Source organism: Zonotrichia leucophrys, chromosome 2, assembly GCF_028769735.1.
Source record: "Zonotrichia leucophrys gambelii isolate GWCS_2022_RI chromosome 2, RI_Zleu_2.0, whole genome shotgun sequence".
Taxonomy (NCBI): Eukaryota; Metazoa; Chordata; class Aves; order Passeriformes; family Passerellidae; genus Zonotrichia; species Zonotrichia leucophrys.
The window spans coordinates 140,182,531-140,194,751 of record NC_088171.1 but is presented as its reverse complement, the minus strand read 5'-3'; the positions used below and the strand labels follow the sequence as shown (position 1 = coordinate 140,194,751).

At 42.4% G+C, this 12,221-nt stretch overlaps 1 protein-coding gene across 5 annotated transcripts in view; it reads right to left on the bottom strand.

Moving 5' to 3' along the window:
- Positions 1–502: 502 nt before the first annotated feature.
- The window catches only part of COL14A1 (collagen type XIV alpha 1 chain), a 113,582-nt gene continuing 101,863 nt past the window's right edge, over positions 503–12,221 (bottom strand). For 2 of the 5 annotated variants that reach the window (XM_064706603.1, XM_064706606.1), the window contains 5 exons: positions 11,795–11,861; positions 11,105–11,293; positions 3,872–3,949; positions 2,778–2,933; positions 503–1,425 (listed from right to left, as the gene is read on the bottom strand). In XM_064706603.1, coding sequence (XP_064562673.1) covers positions 1,103–1,425; positions 2,778–2,933; positions 3,872–3,949; positions 11,105–11,293; positions 11,795–11,861 — 813 coding nt within the window. In that variant the 3' untranslated portion in view covers positions 503–1,102. Of the gene's footprint in view, positions 1,989–2,777; positions 2,934–3,871; positions 3,950–11,104; positions 11,294–11,794; positions 11,862–12,221 lie in introns of all 5 variants that reach the window. The other 3 variants (XM_064706604.1, XR_010439245.1, XM_064706605.1) reach the window with 3 other exon arrangements.

Below are 12,221 nucleotides of genomic sequence, written 5' to 3'. Positions count from 1 at the left end.
ACAGCCTCTCCATGTCTGTATAGGGCTGAAGAAAAAGTCTTCCAAACCTATGCTTTCATAAATGGCCATTATTGAGCTAAGTCTTGCTCAGTCTCCAGTGCTGTTCAGAGGTGTTTATTGAGTCTCTTTCTAACTTACCTTGTTTGTAGATGATGAATTGCTCTGTGCTCAAGTGGTTGGGTTGGTGGTTTGCCTTCCTCTCCTCATTAGCTGATCCAAGTTGCCGTCCCAACTACACCTCCCAGTCTTTTGACCTGGGCATGTTGGCATGAGGAATCTCACATCTACAGTTGGTACAACTACCTCAGCTCAGTTACTCTCTGCACTTGTCCATATACAAGTTAAAAATAAGGCTAAGTAATGTTTATACTACATCATTTAAAATAAAACTGTTGCCCCAAAGTGTTGAAAACAGGAAATGTATTTCCTTCTCGTTACATTCTGTCCCCTGAAGATCTAATGCAGTTTTTTTGAGTTAAAAGTCAAATGAATACAGAATTACCATACAAAAGCTTGCAACTTTTATTTGCGTACAAAACAGAAATGAAAGAGGTTCACAATAAATTATCAGTGTGCTCCCACAGAACATTCTTGCTTATTTATTTTAGGTGAGTTAAGAAAACAGTGGTCTGTAATGTAAGAAATCTTTACAAAAGGATGATAACTGGGGTGCAAGGACACTTGATGCATTGTTCTCCAGTGGATTTAGTCAGGTTACTCTGCTAGTAAAGCAATTAATCCAAAACAAAGAGAAAGTAATCAGCTGAGAAAAAATGGATAACAAAACATTAACTTTTGTGAATGGTTCTACGCACACCACCTAGCCAGATGCATTTTTCAGCTACAGTTTGAAGAGTGAACGGAACAGTACTCCAGAGAAAGATCTACAAGTGACCTTTCATCATCAGCTAGCACCAACCCACTAACATACTAAACTTCTGGCATGCAAGATAATTTCCATTATTTGTTGTGTCAACTGGCCACATACACTTTTTTCTCCTTTAACATAAAAGCCTGTAAACATCTTCATGACAGGTGAGGAGGCACTGGGGCAAAAGGCCAAACACGGGTGTGCATAAAATGTTTCCCTTTTTTAACCAGTTCATTGAGAGGGGCTTTTTCCGTTCGCCTTTGTGCGTTCTGGGGTCCTGGCACTCCTTTTGGCTATCCTCCTTGCGAAGCGACTGATTCCCGGGGACCTCAGCTCAACGGCTTCCATCTCTTCTTGGACAGGAGTGAACTCTGGTTGAGCAAGATGAGGTGATGGATAGGACTGGGAGTATGGGGACGGTAAGGGGTAGGACCCGTGAACTACGTACGGCTGTTGCTCACCATCATAAAGGTCCTCAGGGTCATAGATTTGGTAGGAGTTATGTGGCAACTGCACTACTGGGATGTCTTGATCGGTTGGCTCACCGTATCCACCTTAACCCACCACCACCAAGAGTATTCATACGGTTAACACAGGAGAAGGGGAGTAGAAAATTAAAGCATTCATTAGGAAATTGACATTTTATATATAGATGTATTTCTATATCATGTGTGTGAGTATATATATAATCTTTAAATACACATCTTTTATTCACATAAAGGAACAATGAAAACATTTAACAAAATTAATAAGCTGGAGCAATTGGAAACCCACCAACAGACAGCCAAGTTAGTTGGAAACCACCACCACAATTTGTCAAATGTCCGATTGTAATACTGTGCTCATTATACACTGCACACTCTGCCTGCTATAGCTTATTCCCATTATGAGCTAGAATACATGAGCAGCAGGCAAAAATGGGTCAGGCAATAATTTTTTAGCAGTGCCAGGAAGCCAAGTGCATGTACAGCAGCTGTAAGTTCATTAGTGGTAGTCATTATCGTTGCTGGAAAGCACAGAGCAGTTCAGCATCCATCTCTGACCTTCAGCCCAATGAGACCTGAACCAGAATGAGCTTTTCACCTTCTGAATTCGTAGCCATTGTAAGGGATTGGGCCTTAAAACAGGAAATGAACAACGGGGAGGGGAAGTGAGGAGAAAAGGATAGGAAGAGACGACAACAAAAACATTCAGGTAAGTAAAACATAGAAATCAGCTCAGGGGCAGATTATACTGTAAACATCAAACAAATATGCCTTATGCATAACATTTGTAGTTTAGCACTCTACTAATTGTGATTTTAGGTTGGGTGATTTAAGTTTTGGTAATTGTGTTAACTTCTTCCCATGGCCTCTCCGTGCTACAAGAAGATGGGAAAGGAGGATACAGAGAAGACACAGAAGGAATCATTTTCTCCAGGTGGCTTCACTGGTTAATGATGGACACGTGCATCCCCGTGCCAGGTTACACTACTACAGGTTTAGTAAGGGTCATGCTCTCATGCCACTCAGAGGCACATGGAAGGGGAGGTTGAGCAACACATTTGAAAAACGAGAAGTGTAAAAACTCTGCTGTCACAAACATGAGTTGGTAGGGCTTCAACACAGAATCTGGAGATGGAGCAGGCTCATACAGCTACACAAACACGTACAGGACAAAACCCACTAGGCAGGATCAGTTTTACAGGCTGGGATCAGATGAAGGTCACTTCCTTTGGTCACTACGCTGGGTCACCTTCTCTTCATGCTGCAGTCCCACAAAGTAGAGCCACACTGAACACGCAGGTTTTTAGGAGCCAGCACATTTTAGTGCAAGTTTCACTGGTAGCCTCCATCTCACTTGGGCTGTTAGAAAGTGCCACCCACACCTCTGCAAAGGGCAGCAGTCCCGACTCCTCGCTACTCACCTCCCATGCCGTAGCCAGCGCAGGAGGATGGGTCACAGTACCCGGGAGGCCCAGCAGGGCCTGCTGAGCCCGGGGACCCCGTGTGACCAGCAGGACCTCGTGGGCCTGGAGACCCTGGTGGGCCCGGGCTGCCAGTCCGACTTTCTCCTGGAGGTCCTGCATAGAACAGGGAGATTAAACATCTGCGTGGTGTTGTTCATGAAAGCAGGGACATGAGGCCATCTTTCCTGGCCTGGAAAACATGGCCTGAGTGTGCTATAAACACTTCCAGGAGACAGCCTGAGAGGAGGAACAAGGCATCCTGGCTCTGACTCCTCTGGGCAAGCTGAGGGAAGACTTCAGCCTCTGGCAAGGAAGACAGAGCAGCAGCCCGAGAGGAGACCCACTTCCAATGAGCTTCCTCTCTGGCTGCTGCTTCATTTTCCTTGCCAGAGACAGCTTCTAGGCAGAACTGGAGCAAATGTTTCACCAAACATCAGACTTCTGGAAAGGGATTTACATGGGGAAAGGACAGCCCTGGATGCCAGCACAGCTCTTGATTCCTCCCACTCCCATTCAATACAGATTCTGGGTAATGCTGTGACTTGATACCAGTGCCTGACAGCCAGGATATCCTCCTGAGGTCAATGCAATTTCACTCCTGCTTCAACAGGACCTGGTTATCACTCTTTCTGCTTTTCCAGGACCGAAATATAAATCCATGTGATATAATGTGCTTAATTACTATACATTTCTCTGTCAGCCCCCATTTAGATATGACATTAAGTCAATGAGAAAACAAATGTAATTAGTCCAGACTAATTTTTTCCCCTTCTAGAACCCATGTCTGGAAAAAAAAAATACATGAAACGTTTTTAAAAGGTGGGCTGGGGAAGCAGTTTATCATAGGGAAAATGAAAGTACTTGTGTGATGGGTGACACCATCATGTGGCACATCCCAACATGATATTAGATAGTAAGAGCATTATGACAGTTAAGGTGCCTGAACTGCTATTCTTCTGCTACTCTCCTTAAGGAGAAAGACAGAGCTACTGTAAGCTTCCTCACACATGGGTCAGAATGGTCTAATCCAGATGCCTCAAATGTAAATTTACCTGTGGATCCTGGTGGGCCTCGGGGTCCTTGTGTTCCAACACCTGGATTGCCTTTCTCTCCTTTCTCACCTGGTAAACCTAAGGAAATAGTATTCAGTCACATTTTGATCAAAAGTGTGAGCAGTGTTTATTATTTAACCAGGATTATAGTTCCATATGTTATTCTTCATCTAAAAACAGATGGCAAAGAAGGAAGAAGGTGAAAAATGAAAATTATTTGGTTCTTTTTCCATTCCCTCCCCTGACAGCCTCTGAAGGGAAATGTCATTCTAGGGGTCTTAAACATTCCTGCTGCCATGGTGGTTTCATCAGGATGGTATGCAGAGGCATCAGCCAGTTTCCAGGCTGCACTTCCTGTGGAAAGCTCCCTCCGGACTACCCCAACGTGCAACCATTGTACGTCAGAAGAGTCTTCCAAGCCTCATAGCTATAAATTACTGTGTGGCCCATAAAAGTCAAATTTCAGTGCTACAGCAAATTTTCCTTCAAACATTCACCCACTAAAGAGTGGTACAGCACAAAATTGTTCATGGAGAAAGTTGTTAGCAGTTATGGCAGATTCTTGCTAAAACATGAGAAAGGAGTTTCATCACAGTCAAAATCTGACTCCCAAGTAAAGCCCAATCCAAGTGTTTCCCAGTCTTGAAACTGATATTCCAAGAAGCAGACCCAGTGAGTTGTGCTCCTGCACTCACTCATGGCACTAAATTTCTCTCCCTGTGTCTGATCCAGGGAGATCACAAATCTAGTAATTCAGAGAAAGCACTGCTTACCTCCAGCTTTCCATCTCCTTCTGCACTACCACTATAGCATCCTATAAAAACACTTTCTCTATGCAGCCATCACAATAAGCAGTGCTAAACTATAGTAGGTGTCAAAACTATAAATTCCAGACCCTGAGTTTCCACTGGTGACTTGGAAATTCTCATAAAGTCTGTGTTTGATTTGGATGGTTCAGAGACACCAAATCCTGGCTGGTTTGTGGGACATCCCCCCCATTTTCCAGACCTCCCTCCCAGCATTGGTAATTGCTCTCCTGGCTTCACAGTTTTCCTGCTTTCAGAATCAAAGTCTATACATGGCACCTTCATCAACACAGAGCAGAAAGAAAACAGCTGCTGCCCTGGATGGGGCAATATCCACAGTTCAACTGACTGGGCTCCTTCCCTCAGTAACTGCTGCCTCTTAGGGCAAAACAGCTGGAGAACACCTCATTTTTGCAAGGAATCGTGGAATCACAGAATATGCTGAGTTGGAAGACACCACAAAGATCATCGAGGCTGGTTCCCAGGACCATCCCAAGAGTCACACCCTGAGCCTGAGAGCATTGTCTGAATGCTTCTTGAGCTCTGTCAGGCTTGGTGCTGTGACCACTGCCCTGGGGAGCTGTTCCAGTGCCCAAACACCCTCTGGGTAAAGAACCTTTTCCTGATATCCAACCTATGGCCATCCACTTCAGGCCATTCCCTTGGGTTCTGTCACTGTCACCACAGAGAACAGATCAGTGCCTGTGCCTCCTCTTCTCCTCATGAGGAAGTTGTAACTGCAGTGAGGTCTCTCCTCAGTCTCCTGGCTGAGCAAACCAAGTGGCCTCAGCCCCTCCTCACCAGGTTTCCCCTCAGGGAGTCACAGAAGATCTTTTACCTTCTTAAGCTAATTTGCAATAGAAGCAAATAAGTACATAAAAAGTCTAAGTGTGAGAAAAATTGTAATTAAAACCCATCAGTGGCAAAGAATTGCTCACATCAAGTTTATCAAATATTAGTCTGCTGAATTGAAGTGGATTCAGTATCTGTGGAGGAGTTCTGGGTCTTCTGCAGGAACAAGAGGTTTCTAGGACAACTTACTGTCTGACTCAACCACATGGAAAACACAGGCCACACCACTGCAACCAGTAAATCCACAGTGAGCACATCATTTTAAACCAAAGCATGGATGACCTTTTTACCTTACCTCAGCAAGGTTCTCTGCCACTGTCCTGGCATAGTTAAGGCATTGCCTGTTTCCCTTTTTTTGTCTTTTATTTCCTTCAGTTGCATAATTTTGAGGGAAGAGTGGCGGTGGCTTTTCCACATGCTTGAAATTTGCTTAGCCCTGGCTTGCTTCAAACATGTGTAGAAACTCATCTATTGCAATTCTCTGTACTGCAAGCCTTGTAAGAAAATAAATGTATCCAAATTATCTCTTACCCCACAGATCCTGCAGGGAAAGGTTTGCCCTTTGCAAAAGGCAAAGTCTTTTTCAATTGCTTTTTTCCTGAGGAGACTGACCCACTACAACCATCTGCAATCTGCCCAGCTGTTCAGCACAAGGACCATTGCTTATCCTCCTGCATGGTAACATTACTTGGTGACTTCAAAGGCAGCAGCCACAATGTTTTGAAATCACAGCCTGCCATGCACTCAATTATAATTATTAACACACACCAAACTACACACTTGTATGTGATGTTCACAGGATAAAATGTCAGTAAGAAATGCTAAACATGGAACAAATCTACTCAGGCTAAGAAGAAAACATTCATTCTAGAATAAATTATGAATCTCTTGTGCAGGGCAAAACTTCTTTAAAAGCAAACACGGAAGGCCAAGATAAAAGTCTGCATCAGGTTTCTTTTAGTCTGATTTCCAGTAAAGTTTATCCAAGTTAAAGAGAACATAAACACTGATGCAAAAATATCCTACTCCTAAGGCAAAATGGTCATGAGTTAAAGCCATGGGTTTCCCTAAGAGACTTAAGAGACTCACAGACCTCTTGGCTCACTTCTTATAAATGGCAGAATATTCAAAATTCACCCAAGTCATCTTTGGTGCCAGCAGAGCATGGCTTACAGAAAGCCAACCAGACAAGCCATCACTTGTGGGTTACTGCATTGCAGGTTACTGTAATGGGTAATTGCCCTCAGAATAAAAGTGTGTGTATCAAATCTTGCCATTTGAGCAAAAAATGCCTTCGGGTCCCAGGAACTGCTTTCATGTTTGTGCTCTGGACATGCTTCAGCAATACCATCAAACTGTCTCTCCCCTTCATGCTAGCCATGGGTTTATGTCTTGTCCCCACCCAAAATAAGCAAGGTCTTCATTTCAGCCCCATGGAGATCACAAGCAACTGAAATCAATGATTTTCAACTCTTCACTAAAGATAACTCTGATAGCATCAGTTATTGAAAACAACACCAAGGTCATGAGCACATTCTCTAGCAAAGAAAAATAAATTTCCATGGTATCTGCACAATTGAAATCTCAGGTGTTCTTTAGCTAATTTTGTCTTTAAGATAATATTGTCCTGTGAGGAGAACTATGTATTGCACTTAAGAAAAATTAAACTACTATCAAAAATATCCTCTTTTCAAGATGTTCAGCTGTGAGCTGTGTGTAAAATAACACACAGTTGTGATTTTTTTCTTTTTTAATCCAGATGAAGCTAAAACTGGAAATAAAAATATTTAATTGACAAAACTGGCAAAAGTTCCATTTAATTCCACTGAAATTTTGCCATCACAGCTGTAAATGTGTCTTTTGATAACACATGTTTAACTGGCTCTTTCATATGAAGCCAGGAAGCAAATAAGCATCCTTATTTCTCAAGCTGTGCTTGAGAACAGAAACTTTCCCAGTGACAGTTTAGGTATTTATTGTTTTTTAATCATAGTGGGATGGGCTGAGTAGCTGTAAGTTTTATTCAGCACTTCAGAACACATAAGAGCTGAAGTCCATTCAGTAGTAGAACTGCACTTTCACAGCATCTCAAAGTTAGCAGTGCCCCAGAATAATTTTTCTATGGCTTTTCCATTTTTCCGCAAAGTTGAGAAAACAACCCATGTATTATAAAAATAACTGGAAACCAAAGAGAAGAAAAGAACATGTTGATTCTTTTGGTTTCTATACCATTTTGCAGAGGTGCAACTATTTCCTGAGCACTCAGAAGTCAGACACTCGTTGTTTAAGTCCCAGATCATGAACAAAACCAAAACAAAATATGTTCAAACTAGCTGAAAGGAAAATAGAAACCAGTGCTGTGAGCTAGTTAGAATTAAAATAGAGATGAGGGCTGTGAATAATCAGTGTTTGGTTTTTTTCCAAACTCCTATACTTATGCAAATAAGCAAAGGGCAAAATTCGAGTAACTTATCTGGGATTATGTACTGCAGGGCCCTGGTAATACAACGTGGCCTCTCAGCTGGCAGCAGACACTGAGAACTGGATCTGTCTGGAGAATGCTTGTCCTTTCTCACTGAGGTGGTCTTTCCTGGAAGGACCAGCTCAGTGTGTTACCAGTGAGAGGAATCCCACCCAGGAATGGGACATCATGGACCTAGAAGTTCAAGTGGAGGTTTCTAGAAGAACTCCATACACTCATCCATGTCTCTTTCCAAAGCCTCTGATTAATGCCTGGCAGAGTGACAAGGAAAACAAGGGAAAAGAAGCTGTTGGCCAGGCAAGTTAACAGGGAAGTTCACTGGTGTCTCTCACTGTGACATTTCCAGTTTAGCTCTCTTTGGTGCACCATTTCTAACCAGCTCCACGCCTGCGTTCTGAAGTGTTCCCTCCTTACAGGCTGGGACTGAGGAGGTGATAGGCAAGAGAGGTGAGCTGAAAGAAACACCTGGCCTCCTCACCTTTTCATCTTCCTGCTCTACCAGAACCTTGCCCCTCAGCTCAGAGCCAGAAACAGGCTCCTGCAGCAATTCCTAGTTTGAGGGAGAATAAGAAATACTGCTAGATAAGCAAACAGGTGGTTTTTCCTTCTAATGACTATTACGGCTCAGCACACGCTGTTGCAGGACATTTTCTGAACTTAAATGTGGAGCCTGACTTTCAGAGTTGCTAATCAGGCACTGGGCTTGAACATTAAATAGACTTCATATACAATCAAAATGCTGATGACATCAGTGAAAAGAAACACATTTTACATAAAGACTTCCAGGTGGCTGGCGGGAGATCTTCAGGACAGGATGATACGTTGTGTTTGCTGAACAAGTTAAATGCAAACAGTGTTTCAGAACACAGCAAGGGATGGAGTCTGACTCCATTTACCCTCCTCTCTGTTGTCACTGGAAACTTTAAAACCCTTCCTTCCATCCAGAAGCTGAGCAATTTTAGTCTGCTGCTTCTGTGTAGGATATGTCATTAGGAATCAAGTGGGAATTTGGAATCCATGAAAAACTTCCAATCATTCTCCACAAGCATGAGGCTGGTTAAATAATTTTTAATTTTCCTTTTTGCATTTTGGGGTTAGCTTAGCGAAATGGATTCAGAAATATCCCAAGAGTCTGCAGCAAAATGTATCTGCCTGCTCAGTAAAGTGCTACAGCATCAAACACACATCAGTCTGAAAGTTCAGTTGTTTCTGAAGAAATCAAATCCTCAAGGAGCAATAAATTATTATATACTTTTGCCTAGTTTCTGAAAGAGCGCCTTCATCTTTCTTCCAGATTCTATTCAAGGCTCCAGTTACATGAATGTCCTAAAATCCATTTCAACTCCAAATAAACCAGTCAATTATTTTGTGTTAAAGTTTACACATGGATTCTTGAAACAACCTCATTTTAAGCTGAAAATATCGTAGAACACTCCCAACATTTGGTATCACATTTTATGAAAATCTGACTGCAGTTCTGAAGGATTCTTGATTAGAGCTTTCTCTCTACCAAGTATAAAACTCCCCACAAGCACTACCTGCCAAAATCAGTCCCTTCTAACACCAGTTATTCATATAAGAGGAATAGGGTAATAGAGAGGGAAGGGGCAATAGTCTTTCTAATGTCTTTTTACCTTTTCTGTACTCTGCTGTCAATGCTGCTTCCCAAACATTAATATTGTCTGCAGTGGGCCAACCCACATCATGTTTCATTTAAATTACTGTATCTAATCACTCTGTGATCCCACAATGCGTGCCTGGACATCAGCACAGCAAATACAATGGAAAGTACAGAACATGGTGGACACATTCCTTTTTTGTAGCCTGGTGTTTTGGTTGTCCCTTTTACAAAGTCCTAGCTTGAAAAACCTCTTCCCAAAAAGAAGGGAAAGATCTAAAATATGCTGGTGTGGAATCAAATATCCTGAAATCTGCATTCAGTGTCTCCAGACCACCCTTTAAAAAGTCAGTTCCTCGATTGCTGTCTCTTCCCATCTTCTTTTCTACTTGTCTCACACTCCCTCATTTCTCCTCCCTCCTGGACAGTGCCTGGTTTTTGCTCAGCTGGAGCAGGCAACAGCAGGACTGAAGGGTCAGTAACTGGAACCTTGCCTCTTTTTTCAAAATGGTGATGGAATTTACAGTTTTAGGGCAAGACTCACAGGTTCACTCAAAGATTTTCTATTAAAAACAATGTTATAACTATGGTCATAATGGCTACTGGGAACTGGAGCTATTAAGCTCCTGAACAGTCAACACAGCAATTAATTTTTAGAACCCCATTAGCAGATTTTGTAACAGCAACACCAATTCACTGCTTGTGAATATCACATTTGTCTCTTGGGTTTTGGGTCACCTCCTCATGTGATGCTCTTCAGAGCACTTTCACAATTATAGATCTACTCAGTATTGTGTCCTGAGCTTACTGCTACTCTGGGACACAAAAGATAGCCCAGGCTGCACAGAAAGAGAGTAAATCAAACATGGAACTTGTTTTGTTATTAGACAATGCTCATGGAGGAAAGGAGAATGGGATCTAGACTTCATATGAGAATACAGAAGAGAATTCTTGTAAATGTTAAATGTATTACTTCTCTCTGACCTCCCCATTTCTTCTTGATTCTCTCAACCCCTCAAACTAGGAATTTTTCCCTCTTCTTATCAATCTTGCTCCTTTCAGGTGGCCATTTCTCAGATATTCCTACAGTGACATATTTGAAGTTATCAGAAAAGCTCAGCATTTCCCCACATCAGTTTTGCATCTGACTTTTTTCAATTGCTCTTTTCCTTATACATTTAGGGATTCTGCTCACTTTGGAGTCTTACTAAGAAGAAACATGATGTGATGGGATCTGCACAATGAAATTCCACCAGTCTTCAGCAGTTAAACATTAAACCTCTGTCTGGTCCTATCAAAACACACTTGGCAAAGCCTGCATGAGTTTCATGACAGAATATCCAGAGCCTTCATAATGGTCTGTATTAAGCTCACTAATTAATTAGTGAGAAAATGGTGCTTTCACATTTAGACAGGAGACAAAAGCTGTTAGAATGTAACAGGAAAGGGAGGTGTTTGTGAAGTATGAAGCCTACCTCTTTCTCCTGGTCTTCCTGGCTGACCAGGGCTTCCTGGAAACCCTTGCATGCCTGGAGATCCTTGCTCCCCTTGTGGCCCTGGAGCCCCTGGCCGACCTGGCTCGCCAGGAGGTCCCGCGATGGTTCGAGTTGAGACAGACTGGCTGGGGATCTGGTTCAAAATCGAGTTATATCTTGCCATATGACCTGTCAGGAAAAAAAAGTAGCAGTGGAAAATCTGGTTCAGCAAAGTTTCAGCAGAGTACTGGCAGGTTCTCAAGGCTGTGGTCTGTCGTGGTTTGGTATTACGAAGTCGTGCACTTGTTGGAGGAGAAATAACAGGTTACAAAGTGCACAGAAAATGGAAGAACTGTTATGCAGGATTTTATTTTCTTACTTTGGCAAGGGTTTGGGGGGCTTTTGTATTTTATGTCTATAAAAATTTAAAACTGGTGCAGCAGAAACTTCTGTAAACTGCAATAGCTTGGAGACAATTCCAGCTTTTTTTTCAGCAGGCTGATGCTAATCAGCTCTAGCTGGACACAAATCCGGTTGAACATAAATCTAGTTGAAACATAAATCTCAATTGTCTAGTCTAAAACAAACAGATCCCCTTGGATATTTTGCAAAGTGTCATATTTGTAAGTAGCTGTGGCAGGAAAAGATCCATTCCAGAGAGAGAAGCACGTGGACTGTCCGTGTACTTGCCTTGGATGAGCTGCTCACACACTTGACGAGCAACAGCCCGGACCATGGCCTGGGACTGGAGATCACCCTGGAAAACAACAGCACAGTCATGAAACAGCCCTGAGCTGACAGCACTTGGAGCAAAGAAGGATATTTATTATTGCTGAGACATCACATCCTCACAGATGAGAAAGGAAAGCCAAAGAAATTTTGTGATTTCACTGGTTCCCATTTCTCTTTTTGGCCAGCAATCAGAGGTCTGAGAAGATAACCCTAATGAGAGATTTGGAGGCGTGCTTACTGCCACATACTTCCCACCTTGAAAACATCAATGTAGCTATATAAAAGACTATGTCTGGAAAAGAAGGAAAATTTGCTTAATTGCAAAGAGAAAACTACTGTTCCTGTAAACACAGAGAAACATAATTTTTTTGGAAAAGTTCTTTAT